Below are 11,281 nucleotides of genomic sequence, written 5' to 3'. Positions count from 1 at the left end.
ACTGTATCGCCATGAATGACTTGGATCATGAATCATGCCATAACTTTGACTACAGCTTACTATCACACATTGTTTCGGCTACAGAGTTAATTTTCAACAACTACAATAGTGTCGTTCATGGGGATCTTTCTTTATGTTGGACTCAATATTAATTGGTGATATTTCCACCCATCTTTACAAAAATTAGCATTTTCAAATCATTAGCCATATATTTGAAAAAAAAAAAAAAAAATCATTATATATAATATATATATATATATATATATATATATATATATATATATATATATATATATATATATATAACATTAAAACACATCATTCAATACGATTGGAAGTAAGTTATGATGATTTACACAGGGCTCGAAATTAGCGGTAGTCCCGCGTCCACAGACTACCAACTTTTCTCTGGGGCTACCAAAACCCATAAAATGGTAGCCCACACGGACTACCAAAGCCTGGGACATGAAATTACTTAGTGGGCGACATGATGTTGATCGCTGTGAGATGACCGACGCTCATACAGTCAACCCAGCTGGACACAGAAAGGCCAGACTATGACTTTTTCATACAAATAAAAGGCAACAGTGCAGTCGAATTTGTTGCGACAAACTTTCCATAAAATATCATTATCTGAACTGATGTACTTGGATGACAGGCTCTGGAAATGATGGCCAATGAAAATTCATTTTCATAGTTATTTAATCACAATGAATTAATCACAATTAAACACAAAGTTATTTAAACTGCAAAGAAAAAGCTGTTAGCCATCCACAAATTACGCTTTCCGAAGTGTACGAGATCATCCCATGATAGTGTACTATGGTGGAGAAATATAGCCAAAATTGCCACGAAAGTATTAGGAACATGACTGTACCAAGTTGTCATCCTGAAATTCAAGGCCATTCTATTTTAGCCATGTTATGTTTACACGTGCTGAGTGAAAAGTCTTTGTAATGCCGAACATCAAAATTTGTACATAAGCTCTACGTATGTGTGAATGGGTCGTCAAACTTTGAGGCGTCACCGTTGTCCACTACACATGCTATACCGTTCTCCTAAGGCTATGATCTCCAGGTATTGATGTCAAATGACTAGAAAATTCACTTCCTGGATAGAATCATGCAAACTAAATCTTTCATTGTCTATATATAAATAAAACTATCCTTCACAAAAAAACCTATTCATTCATGCATGGGCTACCAGACCTTGTCACTGGGCTACAACTTCAGAAAATGGTAGCCCAATGGGACTACCCGGGTAAAAAGTTAATTTCGAGCCCTTCTGAGGGATAACGACTGAGACGGAGCAAATATCTACACAGCAAACATTCAAACCTATTCTTACATTTTTGGGTCTGAGCGAAAGAAATATTGACGTTAGAATGTAGAAGTATTGACTTCTGTTAAAAAATTGCATGTCAAGTAAAGTCGTCGTTATAATTCTGGCCAATCCCTCCTGAGATTTAATGGTGTATCCCGTGTGACTAATACTTCGGGTCACAATACATTGTTCTAACTGGAGCATGCCCGTTGCGTAGGTGTAGACGTAGACAGTCTTCGCCCTCTACGGTCTATGATGTAGAAGCTTATGACATTACATCAGGAAAACGATGTAGGCCATTTAAAGAATTTTTTTGTTTGCCGTCTTTAGATTTTTGAAAAACCTAGCAGACAGCCGAAGTATAAAGAACTAACATACACAAGAAACACAAGTGCATTAACATAAGCTCGTTTTTTATTTGGTTCTTTTGCAAAAAAATGATAATTTTATTTATAATAGTGTTAACTTTGTGTTTGCTTTCTTAATAAACCTACCAGCACGCGGACGGCAAACAAAGAATTTATTAAAGGCGCCCTTAGCAAAAGTTTTGTTCTGTTTCACACTGCAGCCGGATTTTCCCATCGACGATATCGCATTTCGAAGTTCCTGCTCGAAGGGGTAAACAGCGGAAATTTTTGAAATTTAACTATACTGCAGATACGAAATCTTTTTGTGAAATTTGTTATTTCCTGGCAATATCGTAAATCGGTGACCTACTTTCACTTTAAATTCGTGTCTGTTCCGATGAGATAACGCCAAGCGTACCAATAATATCGCTCTATTGCTTTAGAGTACTGCTTTCCTCCCCCATTATTCTCACAGACTCTGATCGACATGGCTGGCTTGAGACGCGCTGTCCTCGCGATCGCTGTGGGGACGTCACTCTTTTGTTCATGGACACTCGGTGCTGCCGTCGTCGGTGAGTTTTATCCTATGCCTTCATAGATTATCCGACCGACTCTTTAAGAACACGACAGTTGAAGAGTCAACACTCAATTTTTAACTGTAGATATTTTATGGAATACTTCTCCATAGAGCAAACATGCCGTGAACTGACATGTCCCGTTCTTTACGATTTAAGTGTCAAATGGAAGCTTGCAGGACAAGGCGCGAATATTTAATCTTTGTTACAGCTGCCGCTGGACTTATATAATTTGACATATTTTTCATGGGTTAATTCCTGTCGTCTGCTTTTTATGTAACGCGGTTGAAGATATCTGATGTCAAGTTGAACAACTTTATCTCTCGGCATTGTCCAAGATTGTGACCAGCCTTGCTAACTTTGACGCTAATGTTTAATACAACGGAATTGTCAAAATTCATGTAACCTCGTTCTCCTGATCGTGACGTCAATTAGTAGTTAAATGTTTTCAAAATTTGGTTTTGTGCTATGGTTTTTTAGGTGTACAGATATGCTGGTTTTCTTTTACCATCTGTGAGGGCGGTGTAACTGCGAGAACACGTACATAGATCATACGTTGGGCTACTTCTGAAGTACTTTCTGTTTTTACCTGGATAAAAGACAATGTTAACTCTTTGTTTGTTCTGTCTTCGCTTGCAAGCTTTGGGTTTACGCGTATTGAATTAGTCTTGTTCTTGTTTTGAAGTCCAAGGACTGAAACCAGTGTTTCGATAATACAAAACCGTGTGACTCAGAATAGAGCCTTGTGTTTACTTCTCATACAATCCTTGTAGGGACCATGCTGTGCTCTGCAGAATTGTTCACTGCGCCTGTGATATCCTTTCAGGCAATGTAATTTCTGCCGTGTGTGAGGATCTGTCGGTCTTTTGAGCCCCCTTCCCCAGGAAATGCTAAAATTCACTGGACGGCAAGTTTACGTTGACGCAGTCTTTTCAATCACCCTTCCAAGACTTTTTTAATACAAAGTTATGAAAAAGAGAAAAGAAATTTGCCGTTTCTCAAGGAGTTTCTTTTCAAGTTCCAAGATTTCACATATCTGAATTTCCGATGAAGTCAACACTAGTTCTTTTAGTTTCCACCAATAGTGATACGTTTAACAAGTTTTCCCAATGTCGTTGAATATGTAAAGTAACGCGCTGACGTCACTTACACTTCTTTCCTCGGCGGCCCAAATTTACTCCCAGAAACAAGAGGACTCCATCAAAATTTGGAGTTGAAAGGGATAGTACAAGCAAAAAACCACTGCATATTATGTTAGATTGGAGAAGCCCTTGGGCCTGTATTTGATATAAAGAACTGCTTTTGAATCTACCGTACTAGCTCTGTGGGGAGCGTAAATCGATCTAAACGTGCCAGAGTTCATAGTACAAAAAAGCTCTTCCTCTTCCTGTCTCTCCGCCCCTCTCCCATAACACAGAGTTGACCTTTTCTGTTTCGCTTTCTCTTTCTTATTCAGCAGAGGACAGCGGCCTTAAGTGCACGATTACCAGCAGGTGCCAGCTATTCGACAATAAAACGCAGAAGAAATGGTAAAAAAATTAAAATTCATTTTTGTGGTTTTCAAGTTTCTGTGTGATTGAATGCTTCTTTTAGTTTTTGGTTAGGCTTGTTTTAGTTTTTGTGACGGGAAATGTGAGTATGCCTTCTAAATTGATTGCAGTTAAATTTCAACATGGTGCCCAACACGAATATTGTAATTAATATTGCATAATATGGTCATGTCTTTGATATGTGATGCTTGATGTCCACTATCTTTTAGATCATTGAAACATCGCGAAACATACTCCACTCCTGTTTTACCGCCATGTTTTGCCTCGTTTAACCATTTTTGGCTCAAATTTGTGATTTGGGAACGAGTGAGCGGGTTGAACGCGATGATTTGTGTTCTGTTTCATATGGAACGTGTGAGTGGCGGTACGACGCATGCGAATTTCACCGGAACAAACTCACTACTGCGCAGACTCAAAGGTAAGAACGCCTTCCGATCGCACGGAAAAAACTGACCTGGGCTGCCAAATTTCAAATAGGTTTGTATGAAATAGACAAACTAGCGAAATGTTGCAAATGATTTTATTTTTTCAAAATTCACCAACCTGAACCAAGTCTGCATTCATTTCTTAAATTATACTCACCTACAAAGAACACAATATCACCTTGACGTTGCCATACTGGTCGCTGTCGTATTAACCGTTTGAGTGCTGTAATTTTTCCTACTATAAATTTTGTGCAACATTTTACCTATTTCCATGAATTGTTTGATAATTTTGGACCGAGTGGACTTCACATTTCCTCGACTATAGTTTTTTATCAAAATTTTGGCAAAAATCTAAAAAAAAAAATATAATGACAACAAAAATTGACTTTGGCGCTCAAAGGGTTAAAGGTTGTTTATCAGTTAAGAATTTTGAAATGTTCTATTCAACTACCTAAATGACCAACAAGTCAATAACTTAGGATTCAATCTTACTATAAATAGACGATTTTCTTTCATTGAAGGAACTGTCAATACATCTGGAACACTTTCAACGATAGTATCCCGGCAGTTTCAGATGATGTTTGTGACCTGCCGAGCGATCAATACTCAGAGTACATCCGACAGACACAGCAAACAATCCCCAAAGATAAGGTACTGTAACATGAATATATGATAAAGATAATGCTTTAAGCGCTATAATTTTTCCCGCCAAAAATTTTGAGGCAACAATTTCACGATTAAATATGAATTTTATGTATATTTTTTCATAATTTTGGATGAAATGGACATCACATTTCATTGGCTACCGATTTTTATCAAAATTTTAGCAAAAATTAGGAATATATATTGACTGGTGTACATATGATAAATATGACAAAATTTGACTTTCGTGCTCAAAGGGTTTACAAAATATAAATGAATTTTCAATGAACCTAGCAAACAGTCTTCCAAATAAGGCGGTGTGACATGAATCTGTAACAAAAGTTCCTCCGAATTTATTATTTGTGACATTGCCCAATAATTATGGCGATAAATAACCTCTATAAGGTATTGTGACATGTGTCTAGCTACTGTTAGATTCATTCTGTTTCTTTTTGAATATACTGGAGGGTCTTATAAGTACTCATCATTTCGTGTAATGTCTGATAAGTTGTTTTTTGTTTGTAATGTTGCAACGATGTCACACTAAAATGACAAACTAAAAACATGTGACCACCTCTACTTATGTAAGCCGTTTTGTCGCTTTCAAATTCGTTTTGATCTAGAGAGATATTTTGCTTTAGTTACATATGTAAACCATGTACGAATTTATGTCGCATCATTTTGAAGCTAATGGAGTAAATAGTGTTCACCTATTTAGTTTTGTGAAAATTGGGAATTTATCCTACCCATGGAGTTAACACAGGGATGGCGGGCCATTTCCAATTTCATATATCGGTAAATTTTAGGTAATCTGCTTCTCCAGTACCAAACTTTGCACCGTGACCCCTGATTTTTATTCGCGATTTTGAGAAAGAATGGTTGAAAGTTTTATTGAGGAAACATCGAGTAAAAGCTTATGTCTTTCAGTTTCGAGGCGTGGACCCAAGTTAATTCGCATTATATATCTTCACACAATGTGCATGTTTTCGTATGATATGTTTCAAGTCACATGAGTAGAATAATTTTGTTTTTCACCGAAGATCACACCATTCTGGCTTCGAAGAATCTGATTATCTTGCTAGTGCATTGGTGTTGGACTTTTCATAAGACTTTTAAATGGGTAAAAAGGGACATGCTTCATATAAACCTCCCTTAACATTATATTTGGATTATTTCCTATATTTGCGATATGCCCGATCGCACGCTTCCTGTTGATATTGCGAATGTACTACAACGGTTTTTTTTTAGTTGTTGTTTTTTTTTTCAACTTAGACGCTGCTGTGGTCAGGTAAAGATGTTCTCGGAACGATGATAAAGAATTATACTGAGAGCTGTCACGTAATCAACCTTGAGTATACTTTTACCGGCTGTCTATTGGATGATTTGAAATGGTGCAATCAGGCCGGAGAGTTGGAAAAGTGCGACGACTGCAAAGTCTTCAGCAAGTCTTCGGTTGGCGCCTTTTGGAATCAAGCCTCCTTGGAGGTAACGTATGCGCATGCTCCTCGTTTTTGAGACGAGATCTCCCGCAATTGCGATGTTAGGCTTTTCAATATGCGGTGTCAATTCAAGGCTGGTTCACATTCAGGTGACTGGCGTTCAGCCACATGAACCTATCGCCCTTTTGACAGCGCCCTAACCAAACATGTCAGAGACAGCGTTGTTAAATGTTTGGGTAAAAAATGCCTCAAGACGATCTATCACAGTCTTACAATGATTTTCTGGCACTGAGCTTGTACAAACTTAGTATGAGAGCTATAGAGAAAAGAACTTTCATCTTTTGCTATTATTTTTTTGGCATTGGATACGAAATTTTTGTTGTTTATCATTTTCTGGTATACTTGCATGATAATATTAAGTGGCCAAGAGCGATGACTAAATTTTCGAGTCTATTTATGAAAAGATGGTTGTTTATAGTTTCGTCAAGTCCCACCTTCCAGACTCTTTTGCTTCGCTATTAAAATCATGGTAAAGTGCGCCGCGAGCGGTTGGGAGTGAAGAACTTACTGGCCAGTCACTTAAAAACGTGAGCGACGACCATGACCACCAGTGGCGCACTTTAACAGTATGTCAGCGAAGCGACGGGATCTGGAAAGCGAGACTGGGTTTGGTCGAGCCAAGTGTGAGCGAATATCTAAACCGATTATTGGCATACAGCGAAGTGCTTTAATTTTACTACTACTTCAATTCAATCCCCCGACCACTCATCGAGTTGTACGATAACGAAATGCGACAAACCTCCCTTAGGAAAATGGAGAATTGCAGGCCTTTCCTGGATATTACACGGTGTAACTTTGTGATAATAATTGTGACATCATCAATTGTAACTTGAATGCTGATTACTGTCTTTTCTTCAGTTTGCTGGGGAAGCCAGTGGATTAGTTTCAATATTGTTAAGTGGGAAAAGAAAAGGCGGCGCTTTATCGAAACAAGGTACGATCAAAACACACACACACACACACACACACACACACACACACAAACAGAAACACACATATATATGTGAATTGATCTGTCTCAGTGGCAGAGATAAAATTGTTCAAAGATGTTCAAACCACAAACTAAATATTTAGACTGGTCGCCATTTAAGTGTATGACGTGAGCAAAGAATATGTTTATATTGTAAAAATACAAATGGAGTCGATGTTACCGAAAATGAAATCCATTTTGTATTTGAGCTATATGTCCACAGTATCAATGATTTAAGGTCTCAATATATTTTTCAGTTATCTGTAAATTATCCATATGAAGGAAAGCTTATTCATGTATTATTCTCAGAAAATATTCAAAAAATTAGAAATTTTGCCATTTATTTACGTCAATCCTTTCATAGACAAGAGAAATGTGTCCCCATACTGTCTTATCTTAATAACTTTTGTAACCTTTTTCTAAGTGAAACACATGTATATAATTGTACAATTACTTTATTTGCTGGCTTTGTTATATTTTTGTCACTGACCATCTCCTGTTGTGTATTTTGTTTAACTGAAATGTATAATTGACTGAGGCCTTGTACTGAAATAAAATGAACTGAACTGAACGGATTGATCTGTTTAAGAGCAATATTTTACCCTAAACGTAAAACTATCCATACATGGCTGACGATATTTTCATTGCATTTGAATTTTCAGTATCCTGGCGAGCGTTGAACTACCGAATTTGCGAACTTCACATGTTACAAAAGTTGCAACTACTTCTGCTCGACAAAACTGAAACGTGAGTATAAAATCATCATCATCAAGGTCATCATGATCATCATGACCATGATCATGATCATTATCATCATCATCATCATCATCACCACCACCATCATTATCATCATCATCATCATCATCATCATCATCATCATCATTATCATCCCCACCACCACCATCATCATCATCATCATCAGCTCCAATGAGGTGTAACGTCTTTTTTTATCCCACTTTATTTTACCTCGGTGTATAACTGACCTGTAAATACACAACTCCTAACGCCACCCTCTATCATGTGGGCTATTATTAATTCACGGCAGCATTAATGAAAACTCATTTACATATTTCTTTTGATTCTTAAAGACTCTGCCATATTCGCAGTGCATTCTGGGAGCGAAAAAATTGTATAGTCTGGGAATTAGTGCTGTGCAGATATAGGTCATGGTCTTTCTGTAATCGACCATTTATTTCGTTTCAGAGAGCAATGCGGGAAAGGGACCGTCAAAACCTTACAGCAAAAACTCAAAGAGTATGGTTTCGAAGAAAACTGTGAAGATAATGTGAAGTGAGTTGTTCATTCACGTAATACTTCATGGCCATTTATTTTTTTCTGCAACCGCCAACTTTTAATGTTACCGTCCTTATTAACTCTCGATTTTTGTGGCTTTTGGTTGAACGCGCCCTCGGCGACAGATTCTTGAACTCATTCATATTTACAATACTTTTCTGATCTACCATTTGTGTGAGCTCATTTGAAGCTCTTGGGATAAATGCATTTTTCAGAGTTTTATTTTTTGGATAATTGAAAATTTAGATTTATTTTCTCATAGAGCTAACACAGGGAATGACGTTCAGTTTGAATGTTAAATATAGATAAATAGCGAAATGTTGGGTACTTTGTTCCTCTGGTACCCAAATTTGCATGGGAAGTCCTGGTTTTTTATTCATGATTTTGAAAGATAAAGGTTGAAATTTTTCTGGAGGAACACTTGACCAAAAATTTAATTCTTCATAACCTTAAAACGAATGGTCACGTGTCTACTTGATAACATCCTATTGTGAACAACTTTCAACTCTACTTTAATTACAGCGAAATCTACGGAAGACTGTGCGAAGAGAGGCGAAGAGAGGGCGACATTCCTGGATTCTACCATTGTTCGTCGGCCAACTTAGAACGGGCTTCATTTTTTGGCATCTTCCTCGTGATGCTCTACACGTATATCAATAATTTCTGCAATCAAAAAATTTAAATTTTTATAAAAGATTTAATTTCCACGAAAATTTACAAATGTTCAGGTACTTACCAAGTACGCTAAATATCTTCATGCGACAAGTATTTACCTGATACAGTATTTTTAGACTAGGTTAGACGCGAACGATATATCTTGGCTAAGTTTTAGTCTCTACACATGTTCAACTCTAAATGTGTACAAGACACCCACTGCTGTAAAGTTCAGAGCACGAATGATCGACACTGCAGGTATAAGGAAACAATTAAATTCATTTTGTGATAAAAATCACGAGAAACTCGGTTTTTAAGTCCCCGCGGACGCAGTCCGGTGGGGACTTATAGATTGGGTCCCGTCCGTCCGTCCGTCCGTCTGTCCGTCCGTCCGTCCGTCAGTCCGTCAGCAGCCGTTTCTCTGTCACCCATGAACCGATTTTTTCAAACTGTGTGCAAGGATAAAGTACTGTGTCATACAAATCACGTCACTTTATTTCGCTTTATATACGATCCAATATGGCTGCCAAGCGGCCATTTTATTGCGAATTTTCATGTTTTTGAATCATACGTCAACTTTCACTAAACTGATTTTGTTCAGTGTTGGTACACAGATAAAGTGCTATGGCATACATATATGCACGTTAATTTATTTCGTGATCCAATCCAATATGACCGCCATGTGGCCATTTTGTTTTAATTTTTCCATGTTTTTGAACCATAACTATCCCTGAACCGACTTTGTTCTATGTTCGTACACATTCATTAAATAAACGTAACTATTGTTCTTGCCATGGGAAACACCAACAGCTAAAACTTTACTGTCCTAAGTACACAAACATGACCCCCACAGACCACTACCATGTGATTTCCCAACATTTAACAAATTCACCCTTTGCCCCTGTAATGAAGCTACCAAGCATGTAATTCAATCACCGTTATTCAAACTCCATAACTCAGCGGGTACTGTGTCATCAGTGATGACTTGTTAACTCGCGAGGCGGCTTTCCCCCACCAGCCACCATATTGGACAGTGCTTGTCGCTAAGCAACAGCTTAAGAAGATGTCATAAAAGAGGTCATAACCTCAGTGTGATGAAAAGTTTACTATATATAGTACAAATCCCGAGATCCCGAATTATCTGAGCTTAGGCTGCATTCACAAAGACCGCTGGAGGGGGATTTCAGGGGAGGGAGACTGAAAACAATTACAATATACCAGGGGGGCTGATCTGAAAAAATGACATTACAGGGGGGGGGGGTACTTGAAACTTTATTGAATATCAAATTTCTTTTCAAATACCTTCTGGCACTTTCATTTCTTGTCATTTCCATTTTCGGCGCGCCCTTTCGGGTGCAAGTTTTAGGGTTTATTAAACGATATATTGACGATCCAAGCAGCCACCTTGAGGCAAGAGATTTAGGTTGTAAATATTCCTACTTACCCAACCCCTCCGTTATGCAAAACTGTCTTCTATAATGACTAAAAGTTTCAACTTAACCTTTCAATAACAATTTTGGAGATAACTTATTTGATGTAATTCCTATTGACAAGACATTGGGTCTAGGTCAGTGCCAAACGTTCATGTCGTCGTATGTACATTTTTATTTTTTGAGGATTTTGACAGAATACAAACTATTTGGGATAGTGCATAGAGTCATCAATAACAACTGGAAGCTTCGGGTCGAACAATTCGGGAGATGATATCCTATGTGATAGTCGTAGTTTCCTCACAGACTACAATGTATAGTGAATCAACATGTTCAGAGAAATTCCAAAATCAAATTTCTTGTACACATTGGCACTTATAAACACCCAATGCTAAATCAAGTACATTCATGATTAGATAAACAGATATTGCTTGTCTTATATTGGAAGATACGCGTTTATAGTTTTTTTTCACAGACTACCATGTAAAGTGAATCAACATTATCGATGAAATACAAGAATTATTTTTTTTTGTACACACATCACCTTTTACCTGCCAATTCAAACAAAGTATA

At 37.5% G+C, this 11,281-nt stretch overlaps 1 protein-coding gene across 1 annotated transcript; it reads left to right on the top strand.

Annotated features, from left to right (window-relative positions):
- The first annotated feature begins 1,883 nt into the window (after positions 1-1,883).
- Positions 1,884-9,573, top strand: LOC139129923 (ADP-ribosyl cyclase/cyclic ADP-ribose hydrolase 2-like). Its single transcript, XM_070695610.1, has 9 exons — positions 1,884-1,941; positions 2,146-2,242; positions 3,702-3,774; positions 4,742-4,871; positions 6,135-6,347; positions 7,220-7,295; positions 7,994-8,078; positions 8,535-8,621; positions 9,147-9,573. Exons 2-9 carry the CDS (start codon positions 2,158-2,160, stop codon positions 9,304-9,306), a joined length of 909 nt encoding a protein of 302 aa, XP_070551711.1. The 5' UTR covers positions 1,884-1,941; positions 2,146-2,157; the 3' UTR covers positions 9,307-9,573.
- The last annotated feature ends 1,708 nt before the right edge of the window (positions 9,574-11,281 follow it).

The sequence above is a fragment of the Ptychodera flava genome, chromosome 3 (assembly GCF_041260155.1).
Source record: "Ptychodera flava strain L36383 chromosome 3, AS_Pfla_20210202, whole genome shotgun sequence".
NCBI classification, from domain to species: domain Eukaryota; kingdom Metazoa; phylum Hemichordata; class Enteropneusta; family Ptychoderidae; genus Ptychodera; species Ptychodera flava.
The sequence above is the reverse complement of the archived record's forward strand: the minus strand, read 5'-3'. Positions and strand labels throughout refer to the sequence as shown.

Coding starts and splice junctions, on each gene's coding strand:
- LOC139129923 (XM_070695610.1), top strand. CDS start 2,158: ATGGCTGGCTTGAGACGCGCTGTCCTCGCGATCGCTGTGGGGACGTCA. Junction 4,872..6,134: donor AAACAATCCCCAAAGATAAG/GTACTGTAACAT, acceptor TTTTCAACTTAG/ACGCTGCTGTGGTCAGGTAA. Junction 8,079..8,534: donor CTGCTCGACAAAACTGAAAC/GTGAGTATAAAA, acceptor ATTTCGTTTCAG/AGAGCAATGCGGGAAAGGGA.